The sequence below is a fragment of the Cicer arietinum genome, chromosome 5 (genome assembly GCF_000331145.2).
Source record: "Cicer arietinum cultivar CDC Frontier isolate Library 1 chromosome 5, Cicar.CDCFrontier_v2.0, whole genome shotgun sequence".
Classification (NCBI taxonomy): Eukaryota; Viridiplantae; Streptophyta; class Magnoliopsida; order Fabales; family Fabaceae; genus Cicer; species Cicer arietinum.
In genome coordinates, this window is record NC_021164.2 from 35694081 (window position 1) to 35712494 (window position 18414).

The window sequence follows — 18414 nt, forward strand, 5'->3', positions numbered from 1 at the left end:
AATCTTTGATTTCCTTTGCACTTGGTTTGACTCAAATTGGACATCTACAACTTCATAAATGGCTGAAATACTCCACATAGGTAATGTTGATTTCTCGTCAAAATTCAGCATTACACTAAAACAAAGTAACAACACAAATCTCCGAAAAATCTCTACTTAATCAAGGAAATAAGAACATAAACATTTCATTAAATCAAAGAAATAAAATTAACAAAATATATCAAATAAATCCATAAATTAACTAATAAATAAAAGATAAATAAGACTAAAAACAATGAAAAATATGCATATGATGAAGAGTCATCACAACCCCAAACTTAATCTATTGGTTGTCCCTAAGCAACAATTAATTTCACATTTGGTACAGTTAAATCAAACTTAAACTCAATTTTTCAAATCAAATCAAACTCAATTCTCAAAGTTTCAGCTACTACAAAACATTCATCACGCTTCATGGTTGCTAAAAAAAAACAACACAATTTGTATACTTTAGCATTCATTCATCAAGTACAACTCTCTCTTCACACAATCTCACCAAAATTTGTCTCAAGTGTTTAGCAGGGGTTTTGAATTTATCACTCAAACCCTATAACATGCATCACGCTACCATATGCTTGAAAAAATTCTAGTTAGCAATCACAATGTAGCAAACACATACACTTTTGGAGAGCTTACGGGTTGTAATGGGAATTAGTTAAAAGTATGACATTTTGGGATAGTAGGTTTTACTACTTGGAGTTAGGCATAAAATTTAAATTATTCTACCACTTTTTATTTTTTCTTCACCTTTTCATTGTGGAGATTCTCAAACATTCACAAAAGAACCAAGAAGATATTATTTATCAAAGTACACAAACTGATTTTGTTTTTCTTCTTTTTGTTTTGATTTTTTATTTTTCTTGTATTTAATTTTTCTTTTTGTGAGAATCACCACCCCAAACTTAAAAGGTTGTTATCCCATTAGCAACCCCAAAATTAGAACTTTACCAAGACTATAATTTTTTTTTCTACCTAACTCCAAGTAAGGTAATTTAATTAAAGTCAGGTTTTGGGCTTGTAACGTGGCTAGTAACCGAAATAAAAAGGCAAGGCTAAAAGGGGCTAGAAAAGGATAAAATTTGCATAGCGTAGTTAGAAAGGCTCAAACGACCAAACAAAATTGCCTCAGTGTATGCATAAATTACAAGTGATGCAAGTCAGAATTAGTGCAAGTTTTGAAGGGATAACCCATGTCTAGATAATCACACAACAAAGAATTAAAGTGTTTAGACTCAAAAGCTCACAACTAAGATAATAAGAAAGAGTATGAACTATCTAAATGATGTCAAACATGCCACTATAAAATTTATTTAATTTAAAAAAAAAATGGAAAATGAGACTTTGACAACCAAGGAGTAATCAACAATGCATGCATTAGTGAAACTTATCCAATTGAACAATGATATGAGCAAAGAAATACATTTTAAATTTCAAAATCTCAAACAGAAAACTTAAGACCAAATGCAAGTTGTTAATAATTCTTCATTATAGTGCACGTTTACACACAAATAGAAAGAAACAAATACAAATAACAAAAATAAGATTGCAAAAATAAAAGTTACCTCTACTTGTGGGTTGTCTCCCATGAAGAGCTTCTTTAAAGTCATTAGCATAACGCCTCAACTATTGTCAAGGTGGCATATATGATAGGAAGAACACAAGTAGAGGTAACTTTTATTTTTGCAATCTCATTTTTGTTATTTGAATTTGTTTTTTTTCTAATTGTGTGTAAACGTGCACTATGATGAAATTTTTTTAACAACTTGAAGCTAGTCTTTAACTTTTTGTTTCAGATTTTGAAATTTAAACTCTATTTCTTTGCTCATATTATTGATCAATTCGATGAGTTTCACTAATACATGCATTGTTGATTACTCCTTGGTTGTCGAAGTCTCACTTGACATTTTTAATTAAAAATAAATAAGTAAATCTTGTAGTGACATGTTTGACATCATTTATATAATTCATTTTTTTTCTTATTATTATAGCTGTGAGTTTTTGAGCCTAAACACTTTAATTATTTGTTTTGTGATTATCCAGACATGTGTTATGTCTTCAGAACTTGCACTAATTCTGACTTGCATCACTTGTAATTTATGCATACACTGAGGCAATTTTGTTTGATCGTTTGAGCCTTTCTTACTACCATATCCAAATTTTATCCTTTGCTACTAGCCCCTTTGAGCATTGCCCTTTTATTTCAATTACTAGCCACATTACAAGCCAAATATATGACTTTAATTAAATCATCTTACTTGGAGTTAGGTAGAAAACAAAATTATTGTCTTGATAAAGTTCTAAGTTTGGGGTTGCTCATGGGATATCAACCTTTTAAGTTTTGGGGTGTGATTATCACAAAAAGAAAAAAAAATTGAATTTGTGTGCTTTGATAAATAATATCTTTTTGGTTCTTTTGTCAATGTTTGAGAATCTCCACAATGAAAATGTGAAGAAAAATAAAAAAAGGTAGAATAATTTGAAAATGTATGCCTAACTCCAAGTAGTAAAGCCTACTATCCCAAAATGTCTTACCCTTACCTAAGCCCCATAACAACCCGAAAGTCCTCAAAAAGTGTATGTGTTTGATGCATTGTGATTGCTAACTATAATTTTTTCAAGCCTATGGTAGCATGATGAATGTTCTAGGATTTGAGTGATAAATTTATAACCCTTTCTAAAAACTTGAGAGAAATTTTGGTGAGATTGTGTGAATAGAGAGTTGAACTTAATGAATGAATGCTAAAGTGTACAAATTGTGTTGTTTTTTGTAAGCAATCATAGAGCATAATGAATATTTTTAGTAGCTGGAACTTTGAGAATTGAGTTTGATTTGATTTGAGAAATTGAGTTTATGTTTGCTTTTAACTGCACCAAATCTGAAATTAATTGTTGCTCGGGAACAAGTAATAGATTAAGTTTGGGGTTGTCATGAATCTTCATCATATGCATATTTTTCATTGTTTTTAGTCTTATTTATCTTTTATTCATTAGTTAATTTAAGTAGTTATTTGATATATTTTGTTTATTTTAGTTCTTTGATTTAATGAAATGTATATGTTCTTATTTCCTTGATTAAGTAGAGATTTTTTGTAGTTTTGCGTTGTTTCTTTGTTTTAGTGCAGTGCTAAATTTTGGTGAGAAATCAACATAACATATGTGGAGTATTTCAGCCATATTGGGAGTTCTAGATGTCTAATTGGAGTCAAACTAATTGCAAGGGAATGCTACGATCCATAGCTACAACTTCAATGAAGACACCGTAAACCAAATTCAAACTCGTAAAAGGCAAAAAAAGACAGTATAAGTCATACAACAAATGTTATGCGCCTGAAGCGCAAAGACCTGCACCTGAGGTGCATTTCGGCCTTCCTAATCTTCCCACTTGTGTCTGAAGCGCAACTTCTTTGCCTGGGACGCGTGGCACGCAACTGAATGTTTAAAAATACATTTTTTTTTTTTTACTTTTTAGGGATCTCTTTGACTATTGGGAAGTTTGGAGACTTGTGCCCTAACATAGAAACTCAAAGACGACCATTTCTAACACCATTGGAGCAGTATTATCAAGAATCATTCATGAATTTTTCTTGTAATTCTTCTCTAATCTCTATCTTTTCTATCTCTATTATGAGTAACTAAACCCTATTTGTTAGGGATGAGTGTAACAAGATGAAACCCTTATTTTTCTGATTTAATTTCTAGTTATATGAGATAGTTTATTGGATTATTTTTCTCATCTCTATGCTTAATGTTTTTTATTGCTTGATCAATATTAAAATGTTCTACGAGTCATATTTTGAAACGGAAGTGGACTTTACGAATTCTTGAGATGAGAAATTCATGAATTTGTAGTCTAGGGATAAATGCAGGTCATGAAACCAATTAAATTAGTTGTAGAGACAATAGTTTAAAAAGAGAATTCATGTACGGTAATGCTTAATTCTAATCTTAAATCCACTAAAGAATTATGGGTTACTTTGGAATTAAAGTTCTGTCAGTAGGACATTAGGGCAAGAATAATAAAGAAAATTCGGTAATAACTCAATAAAGGAATTCATTAACTAGGATCAAATTAGACACCAAGTTTGGATTTGAAGTGAAACTCATCTATGACATTTTTCTTATTATACAGGATCAATTTTATTATTGTTGTTAATTTTAAATATTATTTCAATCAATTTGGGAACTTTTTGTTCAATTTTAATAATTAAATATAATTCAATAGTAAAACGCAATCCTTGAGTTCGACACTCGGTATTACCATTTTAATTATTACTTGCAACAATTCAGTATAATTGTTGAAATACTATCAGTTGGTCATTTCATCGATGCATTATTGAAAGGTAGGTATTAACTAAAGTATATAGCGCCAAGTCTTTTTTCAAGTTTGAATTTAATTATTATTATTATAAGTTCATATTAAAGACAAACTACTCTGTCATCCGCCATGTTTCAATGAGATTTATGTATTTTGATGTGCAAGTGGTAATTAAATTTTAGTCTGTAAGTGGTGTTGAGCTTTATGGAACACATGTGATTCTCTTGACTAATTTAATTTGATGAAGCAAAAGGTCTATTGTGGCTCCGCATTTTTTTAATCCAATTATTTGAAGCTAAATCTGTTTATTTACTAACTGATGAGGTTTACAGTTGGGAAATCTAAGTATGACTTCTGTTTTGGAATGGACGAGTTTGGAGTGTTTTGGGAGATTGTTTATCTTGGCCAAGTTGTTGAATTTCTCAAATCTCAAGTTGGTCACATGAACGATTCTTTATTGAAAGGTAGGTTGAATTAATGTATGCAAGACCTAATCTTTTTTTAAATTGGAATTTAATCGTTTTGACGAATTTTGCTTTAAAACATACTAATCTTTCATGTTGCCACCAACTTTGTGTATTTTGAGGTGCACGTGGTTTTTTTTTTTTGTGAGTCTGCAAGTGAGTTTGGTACTTAAGGGAACACACGTGATTCTTTTGATGACTTTTGACTAATTTCCTATAACGTAGCAAGTGGTCTAATGTGGCTCCATATTTTTTTCATCCAATTATCGGGAGTTAGATGTATTTATTTACTAACGAAAGAGGTTTGCGGTTGGAAAATCTAAGTATGGCTGCAATTTAGAATGGATAAGTTTAGAGTCTTTTAGGTGATTGGTTGTCTTGACTATGTAGCTAACTTTCTCAACTATGTAGTTGATCATTTGATTGATGCTTTATTGAAATGCAGGGCCTAGTATTGTTTTGAAGTTGAAATTTAATGGATTGGATGAGTTTTGATTGAAGACAAACAACTCTTTCATTTTCCACAAGCTTTGTTTATTTTGAGGTGCAAGTGATAATTTTTTTGAGTATGCAATTGGTGTTGGTGCTTTACATAACACATGACATTCTTTTGATGACTTTTGACTAATTTAATTTTATGAAGCAAAAGGTCTAATGTGGCTCTGTATTTTTCTTATCCAATTATTCATAGTTAGATGTAGTTATTTACTAACGAATGACCTTTGCAGTTGGAAAATCTTTGAAGTATTTTGGAAGATTGTTTATCTTTACCAAGTTGTTGAATTTTTCAACTCTCTAGTTAGTCATGTGATTGATTCTTTATTCAAAATTAGGTGTGAATTAATGTATGCAGAGCCTAGTCTTTTTTTGAAATTGGAATTTAATGGTTATTATGAGTTTTCATTTAAAACAAACTAATCTATCATGTTGCCATAAACTTTGTGTATTTTGAGGTGCATATGGTAAACTATTTTTAGTCTGCAAGTGGTGTTGGTACTTAAGGGAACTTATGTGACTATTTTGACAAATTTCTTGTAATGTAGCAAGTGGCCTAATGTGGCTCTATAGTTAGATGTGTTTTTTTATCCAATTTTGCAGTTGGAAAATCTAAGTATGGGTACGATTTTGAAATGGGTGAGTTTACATCTTTTAGGTGATAGGTTATCTTGACAAAGTAGTTAACTTTCTCAACTATCTAGTTGCTCATTTGGTTGATACTTTATTGAAAGGTAGTTAATGTATGCAGGGCCTAGTGTTGTTTTGAAGTTGAAATTTAAAGGATTTGATGGGTTTTGATTGAAGACAAACTACTATGTCATGCTGCCACGAGCTTTGTGTATTTTGATCTGCAAGTGGAAATATTTTTTGAGTCTGCTAGTGGTGTTGGTGTTTTACGGAACACATGTGATTCTTTTGATGAGTTTTGACTAATTTACTTTTATGGAGTTAGTGGCCTAATCTGGCTCCATATTTTTCTGATCCAATTATGCGAAGTTAGATGTATTTTGTTACTAACTGATGAGGGTTTGTAGTTGGAAAGTATAAGTATGGCTTCGATTTTGGAATTGACGAATTTGGAGTCTTTTGGGTGATTGTTTATCTTTAGCAAGTATTTGAATTTCTTAAATATCTAATTGGTCATGTCATTGATGCTTTATTGAAAGGTAGGTGTGAATTAATGTATGCAGGGCCTAGTCTTTTTTGAAGTTGGAATTTAATACTTATAATGAGTTTTGATTTAAGACAAACTACTTTTTCATGTTGCCACGAGTTTTGTTCATTTTGAGGTGCAAGTGATTTATTTTTTGAGCCTGTAAGTGGTGTTGGTGTTTTAAGGAACACATGTGATTCTCTTGATGACTTTTGACTAATTTACTTTTATGTAGCAAGTGGCCTAATGTTTTAAGGAACACGAGTTTGTAGTCTTTCGGGTGATTTTTTATCATGACCAAGTAGTTGAATTTCTTAAATCTCTAGTTGGTCATGTGATCTATTCTTTATTGAAAGGTAGATGTGAATTAATGTATGTAGAGCCTAGTCTTTTTTTGAAGTTGGTATTTAATGTTTGCAATGAGTTTTGATTTAACACAAAGTACTTTTTCATGTTTCCACGAGATATAGTGTCTTACTTATAAATTAATCTATGAAAAATTATTTGGATGTTTTCTTGATATTAAATGACTATGTGAATGTCTTGGTATTGTTGAATTTTCAAAAATAGTTTTCTATTGATTTTTTTGAAAACGGGCAAGATATATCTGCTATTTATATTTTGAGGGACTTCGAATGACACCAAAATTTAACCGGGAGTTTTATAAATCGACTATAATAAGAATTTGATCTTGTTATATTTTTCTAAGCTAAGGAACAAAATTTTCGTCGAATAAAAATTTATTCGCGAAATTTTAAGAAGTATTAATTTGTAGATTTATTATAAAAAAATTTAGTTACCTAGAAATTATCTATGAGCGAAACGCGACTCGTTTAAGAATGAATTTGGAGGCCGAACGATATGATTTGACTTAAAGTCACAAAATATCTAGATATTTTTTTTTTGGATATTAAAATTTTATTGAGGGGTTAGTGAAAATATCTAGATATTTTCTTACTATGTAGTAAGATTTTGTAAGGAACAAAATGAGCCACTTCACTATCTTTTTGTTTTTGTTTTTTGTGTAGACTGGAATGACTTGTGTAAGAAGGATTAGATGAGAAGTGACGAGTTAGTATAATGTTTTGAGAATATTTTCGGAGACCCAATTAAAGTTATTCGTTGGAGAATAGTTTAATCAAATAACAAAGTATTATTATCGACAAATATTTTACGACGCGAGCATTACTGTTAAATTTATTTCTCAATTGGATTATGACGAAAGTATATATTTTTACTAAAGTATATCTACAAGTGAGTGATGTGACATGATTATGACTAAGTGTTATAAAAGATAATTGTGAGATTTTATGATTAAATTTATGAAATTAATTTTTTTGGTTATAAATATTTGGAGATTAATTTCGAATTCAGATAGTAGATTAATTAAGGGAAGGAGAAAAAACATTTCACTCTCCCTACAAAATCAATTTGTGGCCATCATCATCTTACTAACTTTCTTTAACTTTATCTTCAAACGCAAACATTCTTCTTCATTTTTGAGCAACTTAGAAACCTCCAATCACAAAACCTCTTGCTACAAAGTTGTTTAACCACTTAAGTGGATTACAAAGGGTTAAGGATCAATAGTTGAGGCAACAATTTCTCCCATCTTTTCTCTCAAACCGGTAAACACACATATATATATCATTTTACTCCCATCTTGCTTGTTTATCACTACTATACTTGTTATTAATGTTTAGGAAGTTAAAGGAAATATTTTCAACTTTTTAATTTCTAAAATAAAAAAACCCTAAGGACATAAGTAAAATGAAAGTGCTTTGTTAATATTGAAATTAGAGGAGTCAGTAACTTGAACAACAAAAACGTGAAACCAAACCCCCAATTTTTTTAGTAAAACCAAACGTGATGTGTCATAATGTGAAAATTTGATTTTTGTATGTGTTTGAGTAATGTAATAAGTTGTTTTCAAATAAATGAGTTTGAACTAACAATAGTAATTTTATTAGAGTGATTTAAGTTAGTAAAGTTAAGAAGACTTTTGCAAGTGTACTTGGTTATGTTTATTTTCTTTTTATTTTTTTATAATTAAAATGACAACTAGATTTTAATTTTTATAGTAAAGATGTCAACTTTATTCTAAATTTTGAGTTTGAAGAAGTATTTAGGTTTTTTGAAACACAATGATTATTATAATTATGGATTTTTATATGTGGTTTTATTAGGAATGAAGATTTTAGTTGGAGACTTAAAAAGAAAATTGTGAACTTGAGAAATATTTTGTGTTGATGAGAAAATGTGATTTATGTGTGAATGTATATATACAAAGCATAATTGATAAAGATTTAGGTTTCAAGAATGTCAAATTGGAAGAATCATAAATTTGAATAGTTAGAATATTTGAATTCTTAGTATTTGAGTTTTTTTTATAAGGTTTCTTGATACAATCCTTCTGTTAGTTTTTCAAATATTAAAGTATTGATATTTGTGAAGTTGATCGATGATTTAATCGAAATTTCAAATTGTATGAGTATGTTTGTCTTTGATTGATCTTATTAAGAAAATATTTTGTCATAAGTTGTTAAAGACAAAGGTTTGAGTCGAACTTCAATAAGTTTGAGAATAATTTTGAGATTTTCAAAGTGTGACATAAGTTTTTTGAAATTTCCTTTCGTCAAAATACCCAGGCAAAAGTGCGAAATAAGTGTTTTGTTAGGGAACCTAAGAGAAATCCATACCTTAATCGTTTTGGATAATGGTTGAATCTAGGGTTCATTTGGGGGTTGCTTTAGAAACTTGTATTGATTAAGTCAATTGATTGGTTTAAGGTACAAGGAAATTGATAGGTATGCTGGTGTAACGTAAGTTTCTTGTGTAATAAATTTTCTTCGAGGTAAGGACACTTTCTAACGATATTCTATATACTTGAATGTGGAGTGTGTCTATATATGTTCTTTGTGCTAGTGGTGAATAAATGTGCACCCGATTGTTTATGTATTTGATGTGATTGTATATTCATAACTGATAACATATGTGTTATGAATTTTATTGATGATAAACTGTCATGAGTATACTATATGGAAAAAGTGTTGCAAAATTATTAGTGTTTAATGAGTATCAAATGTAGAGTATTTTAATAGTTGCATTTACATAATAATTGATGTGAAAGAGTTAGAGTATGCTCATGCATGTCATAGTTAGTGGTGACCCTAATGGCCACGAGGTTGTTTCAAGTGTTGATGGTAAACCTTGTCCTTGCAAGGATTATTAAGTTGTGCTACTTTGTGAGAGACTTCATCTTAGTAAATCGTACTAGTCTATGAGAGGGTTTATTAAGTTGTCCTTGTAATTGATTTTTCATATCTTGGCACGAAGACAAAAGGAGCAGAGGATACGATGAACAAAGCATGTCTCATAGTCCGTCAGACAAATAATTGATTTAGGATGTATATTAGAGGATGTGCAAAAACTTTGTCTTCTTCGGAGCATTGCCTATCATCATAACATTGTCTTCCATTAGAGTGTTGACTTTCATCAAAGCATATATTATTAATCAGAGTCAGACGATCATATGCTTGATGAGATTATTAGAGTCAGGCAATCACTTACTTGTCAAGGTTATCGTGGACAAACAATATATGCTAGTTGTAGTCTTTACATGCAGACGAATCAGAGGATTGCTTGTATTTGCCAGAATTGCCAAAGGCAGGTTCACTAGGCAGAGTCTTAGTGTTCCTTCATCTTATTCCAATTACCAAAGGATACAATGCAAGATCATACAAAATTCACTTAATCTGAGAACTACACCCTTAATTAGAACGTTACTGCTTTAAATTGTTCCCACATAATGATTTTGTTATCACCAAAATAAGTAAGGATCATAGTTTTTCAAACCAACTTGATTCCAACAATCTCCCCCTTTTTGATGATGACACACATCTATTTTCGTGAATAATTTTTTTAATTTTAATAAAAAATATCATAAAGCATTAGCAAGGCTCCCCCTTAAAATATACATGTTTAATTCATAAGAAGAAATATATTCTAGCAGATTAGTTGATGAGCGTTAATAAATAAAAAAATATAAGAAGTGATAGATTCATTGAAAAAGTTCTCAAAAATATATTCTCCCCATTTTTTCTTTGGACAAAAAGAAAAAAGAATTACAAAAGATGAAATAAAATAAAATCCAAGAATTTAAAGATTGGGATTGGTCAGCCTTTGACAATGTTCTCTTGATATTTAGTTGTTTGTTCCATAAATGCCTCAATCTTTGCTTCCAGACAATCAAAGTCTTCCATCTTGACAAACTAGGAGGGGTTAAACATAGCGCCAAATGGAGTGGTAGAGTGACTTCTAGAGGTAGAGTCCGTAAGACCTAAGGCAATAGTAGTGGGAGCATCGAGAAATAGTATCTCAATCTATGGGATGAACATAAAAGGGTATTAATGGAATATCAAATTGATTGAATTCTTTCTCATTGATTTCTTTGCATTCGAGAGAAGATTAAATTTGTGCGGGCCCACACGAAATCTCTCTCTCTCTCTCTCGCTGCTATTTCTCTAATCAACTAAACAGACGGACTTGTCCTCTTCTCCCCTATTTCCATCTTCCTTCTCTCTCATCAATATTTATTTTATATCGAACGCACCAATAACAATTGAGAAAAAAAGACGAGCGATGAATCTCAATATAAATAAAATACTAGATAAGTTTTTAGGTGACATGAGTGAGATTTGCATCACAATAATTTTGAAGATAATCTCAATTCATATTTAAGACCATTATTTTTTATTTGGAATTGCTTCTCTAATTCATGTTGTTCTTTTTTTTTATTTAAATAAGTTATTATTATATATATTTTTAGTTTTCTTTTATGTTTTATCTATAATTTCGTTCAACAACGATGTTGTGTTATTAACTATCTTAATGGGATATTTTTGTTTCTCAATATTTTTAAAGTAAAAAATAGATGTCACTATTATATTATTTATTATTTCTTTTACTTTTCTTAATGGTTTTTTAATTCAAGGTTCCGAATTAAAATTCTTTCATAAGCAATTGTAATTAGTCATTACTTCAATTAAAAAATAGTGTTTTATATATTATTAATGAAATTATTATTTTTCCGTTAAAAAAACAAAAGAACATTTCAATAAATGACACGTTTGTTATACTTGGTTAATGAGACGTTGAACTTGGTACCCTCACACGCCACCAACCCCCTCTCATTCTTGTTTCGCAACGCACAGAAAAGAATTCTTCAATCACTCATTTCTTAATCAACTTCACAACTATCACAAGCAAAAATATTCAAACTCACATTCAGATTCAACACTTATATGGAAGGATTGGTGAGTTATGGGATCAACCCAATTCGTGTAACTGCCACTACAAAAAACCGATCTCGTTTTCTTTTTGCATCACACCCGAATCTGAGAAAGGATGCGTTTGGATATCGTATTGGGATGCTGAACAAGAGGAAGCAGTTTTCGCCTTTGACAATGGCTTCTGCTGCTTCTGTTGGAAATTCTCAAGTTGGTCATTTCGAGAATACACTTCCTTCCAAAGGTTTAAATAAATCTTTTACATTTGTATCTTTTATATATGGAAACGTGTAGTCTCTTATTGAAATTTTATTCGTCTTTAGCAATATATTGTCGTCCAGGGTTTTAAATTGTTGTTACTGTTGCGGTTGCGTCGCGGACAAATGCGGTCTCAATGTTGAAAGTGTTGCGGTTTAAGCAACATAAAAGATTGATATGTTGCAGCCAAGGTTTTAAATTGCGGTTGCAGTGACCATTGCTGTTATGCTGCAGAAAAATGCTGACAAATGCGGCCAATAAAGCCTAAATTATGACTACGATGCTGTTGCGACGCGACTTCAAAATCTGCAATATTGCGGTGGTAAAACCATGGTTACGGCTCATAGCACCATTGTGGACTTTTATTTAGAGTCCTGTGTCAATATGTTTCACTCATACATTTGGTTATATTTTATTTATGAGACTTGTTGTTGGGCGGTAAAACAATCAACACTAAAATAAGTGTAGAAGAGATGAGAACGTTGTTTTGGATGTGTGAAAAGACTAGACTATAGAGGATAATGAATGCCAACATTAGAGAGTTGAGGTCGCTCCAATAGTAGAAAAGTTTATGGAAACTCTGCTTAGATAGTCTGTTGTAAGGAGAGTAGATCAGTTGGAGGGTAGTCAAATCGCTAGATGTAGAAGGAAACTTACAAAAACCATAAGAGAAAGTATTAAGAAACACCGAGATATTAATGAGCTGGATAGAGATATGTTATATGCTAGAATGTTGTGGGGTCGTTTGATCCATGTAGTCCACTCTTCTTAGTGGTATCAGACTTGGTTGTTGTTGTATCGAATTTCATGAAGGGAGTGTTTCGATAAGTGTGGCAAGATAGAGAAATATGATTGGATCGCTGTGTAACTTTCACTGTTTATGGATAATTATTAAATATTTAAAAATAGTGTTTTTAATATTCACTGATAATAAAAACACTGTTACGTGAATAAAGTGAAAACGTCGTATTTTCAGGGTTTAGTGATATATTTTAGCATTTTATATAATTTATATGTGTTACTGTCAGTAAATTCGCAATGTATTGGCTTCCATGTTTTGTTGGAATGATGATTTTGTGTTTTGCTTTAATGATGGCTAGAAATTCTGGATCTATGGAAGAATGGTGATGCAGTGTGCTTTGATGTGGATAGTACTGTGTGTTTGGATGAAGGAATTGACGAACTTGCCGAATTCTGTGGGGCTGGAAAGGCTGTTGCAGAATGGACTGCTAGGTTTGATTGTTTAAATGGAAATTATTTTTTTAGAAAACGGTTTATGTTTTTGAATTTCTGTGGTATTTTTTATTTATTATATTTGATTTAAGTGTTGAATTTTCACAGAGCAATGGGTGGTTCTGTTCCTTTTGAGGAAGCCTTGGCTGCTAGATTATCTTTGTTCAATCCTTCTTTGTCTCAACTTCAGAATTTTCTTCACCAAAGGCCACCAAAGTATGACTGAGACTAGCTGAATTTGTTGAGTGGTCTTCATTTTTTATTGTCTTGAGCAGATTTGACATTTTGATAATAAGCAATATGACTTCATTATTTAGGAGTGTTTTTGCTTTCGGTTTGACCCGCGTAATCGTAAAAATTGATTAGGCAGTTCCTACTCCCCCAATTGTACTTGTCGTTGACTTTTAATTTGGCAGAACTCAGAACTAGAAGGTTTTATTTTGAACATTTGTATGATATAATGCTATGTGTAAAAGAAGGGAAACATAGTACTATAAAGCTCTTGCCATTGCAGAAAAGGGCTGGATCTTGTTCATCTATTGTAGGTAGTCTTACCTTGGCATGGGTTCCCTGTCAAAGCTATGTCTTTCAAGTAACACGGTGTCAACTGAAACTGTTTCCTTAAGTCTTCCCTTTCTGTAGCTGGAAACAATTTGACTGAATTCATTGTGAATTTACCAATATTGGAGAGTGGTTGTTCGATGAGTCTAAGTGAGGCTCACTTATCTATCCAATAGTTAAAACATTGCCAATTCGTTCTGGCATGAGTACTTGAAAGTTTGTTTATTTATTTGTGTGTATGTTTTTGTGCATTGTCTGCTTATATTTGGAAGAGAAGTGAGGTCAAATGTGTACATAGGTCTACCAATAACTATGAAACCGAGTTTTCCATACCTGTCTGAGGTACCCATCCATGTCTTATGCAGATGAATTCGGATAAAGTGCAGGGTTAGAGTGATAGAATCAAAAGAGTTTAATCATCTTCCTGATCTATCCAAATGTAGTCACAGCCCTTATGGTCTCAACTAGATTTGATATATGTTTCCCCCTTCCAAATGTTTTGTCACTTAAGAGTTAGGACTAGCTTTAAGATATATTTGCTTTGGACTACTAAGTAGAAATGCTGCATGGTGTCCAGATTTAAAACTAATAATCCTTCATATTCAAGTTATATCTTATTTTATTAAAAAATGACAATTTTACTGTAGAAAAAAAATTCAAACTATACTTGGTAAGTTGTTAATAGTATGGAGAATGATACCCTGCACTTCTAATGACATTAGTTTTATTGACTCATATGTTGTTAAGACCAGCCGAAACTTTGAAGGGGTGTCTTGACTAAACAGCTGCTTTGCTACTGCGTAAGTGGTCATAGGTTTGAGTTCTGGAGTCAGGCCCTTGTAAATGAAATGTAAGGCTGCCTACTTGTACTATAGACTCGTAGCAAAGTTGATCTTACCCTAGATTCTACTGTAATAGGAACTTTATGGAACCAGATTATTAGGAACACTAGAACTGGATTCCAAAGAAAGAGCACTACTATTAAGAACTATGAGATAAATCTCTCCTCCAAAGGTTTCCCCTTCACAATAGAGACTATACTCTATTCAATAATTGATTAGAATATTCAAAGATATCCTATTCTTACTCCATAACTCTATAGTCCTAACTATCTTCTTAAGTCTATAACAACTCTTAAGTACTTTAACAACTCTAATGTCTATTATTCTATATCCTAACGCATATGAAACCCAGATACTTTAAAAATGGAGAAGTGTCCGTGTCCGACACATATCTCATACGCGTTCTATGCTTCCCTAGATTTCATGTATCCCTGTATCTGTATTTGTTTTGTACTATGCATCTGGGCTTCTTAGAGGTTACTTTACTGTAAGAGCAGCCCAAACTTTAATAAGACAAAAGGTTGATATCTGTATCACCAAAGCTAAACTGTCTACTTTCTTTTCTCTGTTTTCTCATTATTGTTTCATCAATTCTATCCTGAACTGGTCAGTTCAGACATATTTGGAACAATGTTTATGATTTTTCTTCTTAATATGCAGGCTTTCCCCTGGCATTGAAGAGTTAATCCAGAAGCTAAAGGCTAATCACAAACATGTTTATCTGATCTCAGGGGGCTTTCGGCAAATGATCAATGTATGGAGAGTAGTTGTAATGAATACTTTCTGATTTATTTCAGACTAAAAAGAAGATATCAGTAGTTATTTATATATAGTGAATTTGGATTGATTTTCTTTAAATTCATGGAGTACTAGCTAAAAATATTTGAAAACCAGTACATGCAATCCTTGCATATATAGAATCTGTCACCATAACATGTAAGAATTTTAGGCAAAGCTTTTGACATTAGATAAGTATGCTGGCTCTTTTTCATACAGGATAATGGATTAGATACTTCATTTTGTTTCTAACTATAGCACACTTGTTATGAAGCCTGTTGCATCAATACTTGGGATTCCGCAAGAGAACATTTTTGCCAATCAACTACTTTTTGGAAGCTCCGGACAGTTTCTGGGATTTGATGAAAATGAGCCTACTTCAAGGAGTGGAGGAAAAGCCACTGCAGTCCAACAAATCAAGAAGGTTAGTCATGCACATGTTAGTTTTTTTTTAACTAATTATTACGTTGCTTGTAAAGCTGATCATAAATTTTTTCAGGATTATGGATACAAGGCATTAACTATGATCGGAGATGGTGCAACTGATTTTGAGGTAAGGAAAATCTCAGATATCTCATTGTAATTTTATGAAATATTTCATTTTCAATCATGTGTGTTTTGAAAATTAGACTCTGGGTTTATTGAAGAATCTGTCCATGGTTGAAATCCCTTTAGGGACAGTTGTAAAATGACCATTAATTTCTCCCTTTTCCTATTTTTTTAGAACATCTACTGTTACCAATTACGAATATTATATAAAGAAAATTGCACCCACCTCCCTCGAGGTAAGCTTAAATGATTTACACATCCCTTCTAATTTCTAAACAAATACCCATCACCTTAATTTGTTAGAGAAAGTGCACTCACTTCTCCTCATGTCCATAATAGAAAGGATTTGATTGTAATTTAGGAGTTGATAGAAACCTGTGCCAAATATAGAGATTTAAGGAAATAAACTTTTATTGATGATTGAATAGGATTACACAATGGGTTCCCAAGAAATTCGAGAGTCTCAGGTCTCTCTCTTCCAGAGCTTGGTCTCTCCCAACCAATATCCAATTCCCAAATAATTGCCCTTCTGACTTTTCTATCAGTTTTCCTATTTATACAATAACTGCTTATGAACATAACTGCTGCCTAATAATATAATATCTGCAACATAATAATAATAATAATAATAATAATAATAATAATAATAATAATAATAATGATAATGATAATGATAATGATAATGATAATGATAATGATAATGATAATGATAATGATAATGATAATGATAATGATAATGATAATGATAATGATAATGATAATGATAATGATAATGATAATGATAATGATAATGATAATGATAATGATAATGATAATGATAATGATAATGATAATGATAATGATAATGATAATGATAATGATAATGATAATGATAATGATAATGATAATGATAATGATAATGATAATGATAATGATAATGATAATGATAATGATAATGATAATGATAATGATAATGATAATGATAATGATAATGATAATGATAATGATAATGATAATGATAATGATAATGATAATGATAATGATAATGATAATGATAATGATAATGATAATGATAATGATAATGATAATGATAATGATAATGATAATGATAATGATAATGATAATGATAATGATAATGATAATGATAATGATAATGATAATGATAATGATAATGATAATGATAATGATAATGATAATGATAATGATAATGATAATGATAATGATAATGATAATGATAATGATAATGATAATGATAATGATAATGATAATGATAATGATAATGATAATGATAATGATAATGATAATGATAATGATAATGATAATGATAACAAAAATGATAATGATAATGATAATGATAATGATAATGATAACAAAACTAATAAGAGTTCTAACGGAGAGGTCAATGTCTTTTACAAAATAGAAGACATGTATTTGTTATTTTGACTTGGTGTTAAGAAACATGGCATCCATGGAAATGAAAGAGAAAAGTTTAAAAACTTATTGTATTGACGATAGTAAAAATGAAATACAAAATGCAAATGCAGATAATAGTACAAATGAGTCATCCTTGTGACTTATGTACTAACCGAGCTAATACGCTAAATACGCTAACTAACAAGTAATCCTAACTAACTATATTCTCAGCATTAGGATAAGTAATTGCAATTTTTTCTATTGTATATGATAAGCTGTTTTCATATTTGTGCATTGTACCCAAAGGTGTAGTCCACTGATATGAGTTTGAGACACTGAAGGAATATTGAGAAAAAGGTCTAGGGTTTGATCCCTGCGGTTAGCGAATTCCCTCTTTCTCTAACAAATTAACCATTAACATATTCCTATACAAAAATATGAATGAACTTAATTTTTTATTGATGTTTTAGTCAAATTAGTTGTGTCAAGTGTTAGGTTTTCTTGAATAATATATTCATATGTGATTGTGTGCTTTTCTCTGCACAATTAGGCTCGAAGACCAGGTGGTGCCGACTTGTTCATTTGCTATGCTGGTGTTCAACTTCGAGAAGCCGTTGCTGCAAAAGCTGATTGGCTAGTTTTCAATTTTCAAGATCTCATAAATTTGTTGGGGTAGCTTTTTTCCTTTTTTATTCTTTTTTTCGAGCCGGCATGATAGGTTTCCTATTTTTTTTTTGTAAGTTACCCTTCTATAATATCAAGAGAATCATAAAAGTGTGAGAAAACAAACACCGTAAATAAACATTTGTTTTGTCCATTTTTTCTTTACTAAACTAGTAAAGCTTCTTTGCTCTACCCTTGGGGAAAAAATGGCAGGAAATAAAAATGTGAAATTCTGCCACGTGTCATTTGAGAAGAACTTAGATAGATGTCATAAATTTTTTCATTTAGTAGATCAGATTTATTCTTCCATTGTTTTTCTTTCCTTTTTTTATCTTTGGGTTTTATTTGCGCAGATGCCCTTGCACTGCATTTGTATGTTTCA

General features: G+C 31.0%; 1 protein-coding gene across 1 annotated transcript; it reads left to right on the forward strand.

The window, feature by feature from the left end:
* Positions 1-11610: 11610 nt before the first annotated feature.
* Positions 11611-18341, forward strand: LOC101498281 (phosphoserine phosphatase, chloroplastic). The gene is made up of 7 exons (XM_004499798.4): positions 11611-12001; positions 13116-13248; positions 13357-13464; positions 15312-15405; positions 15703-15852; positions 15928-15981; positions 17920-18341. Exons 1-7 carry the CDS (start codon positions 11773-11775, stop codon positions 18043-18045), a joined length of 894 nt encoding a protein of 297 aa, XP_004499855.1. The 5' UTR covers positions 11611-11772; the 3' UTR covers positions 18046-18341.
* Positions 18342-18414: the final 73 nt, after the last annotated feature.

Excerpts from the sequence above, each read along its gene's own strand:
- LOC101498281 (XM_004499798.4), top strand. The coding sequence starts at position 11,773 with ATGGAAGGATTGGTGAGTTATGGGATCAACCCAATTCGTGTAACTGCC. Across the intron at positions 13,249-13,356 it reads GTTGCAGAATGGACTGCTAG|AGCAATGGGTGGTTCTGTTC; the intron begins GTTTGATTGTTT and ends GAATTTTCACAG. Across the intron at positions 15,853-15,927 it reads CAGTCCAACAAATCAAGAAG|GATTATGGATACAAGGCATT; the intron begins GTTAGTCATGCA and ends AAATTTTTTCAG.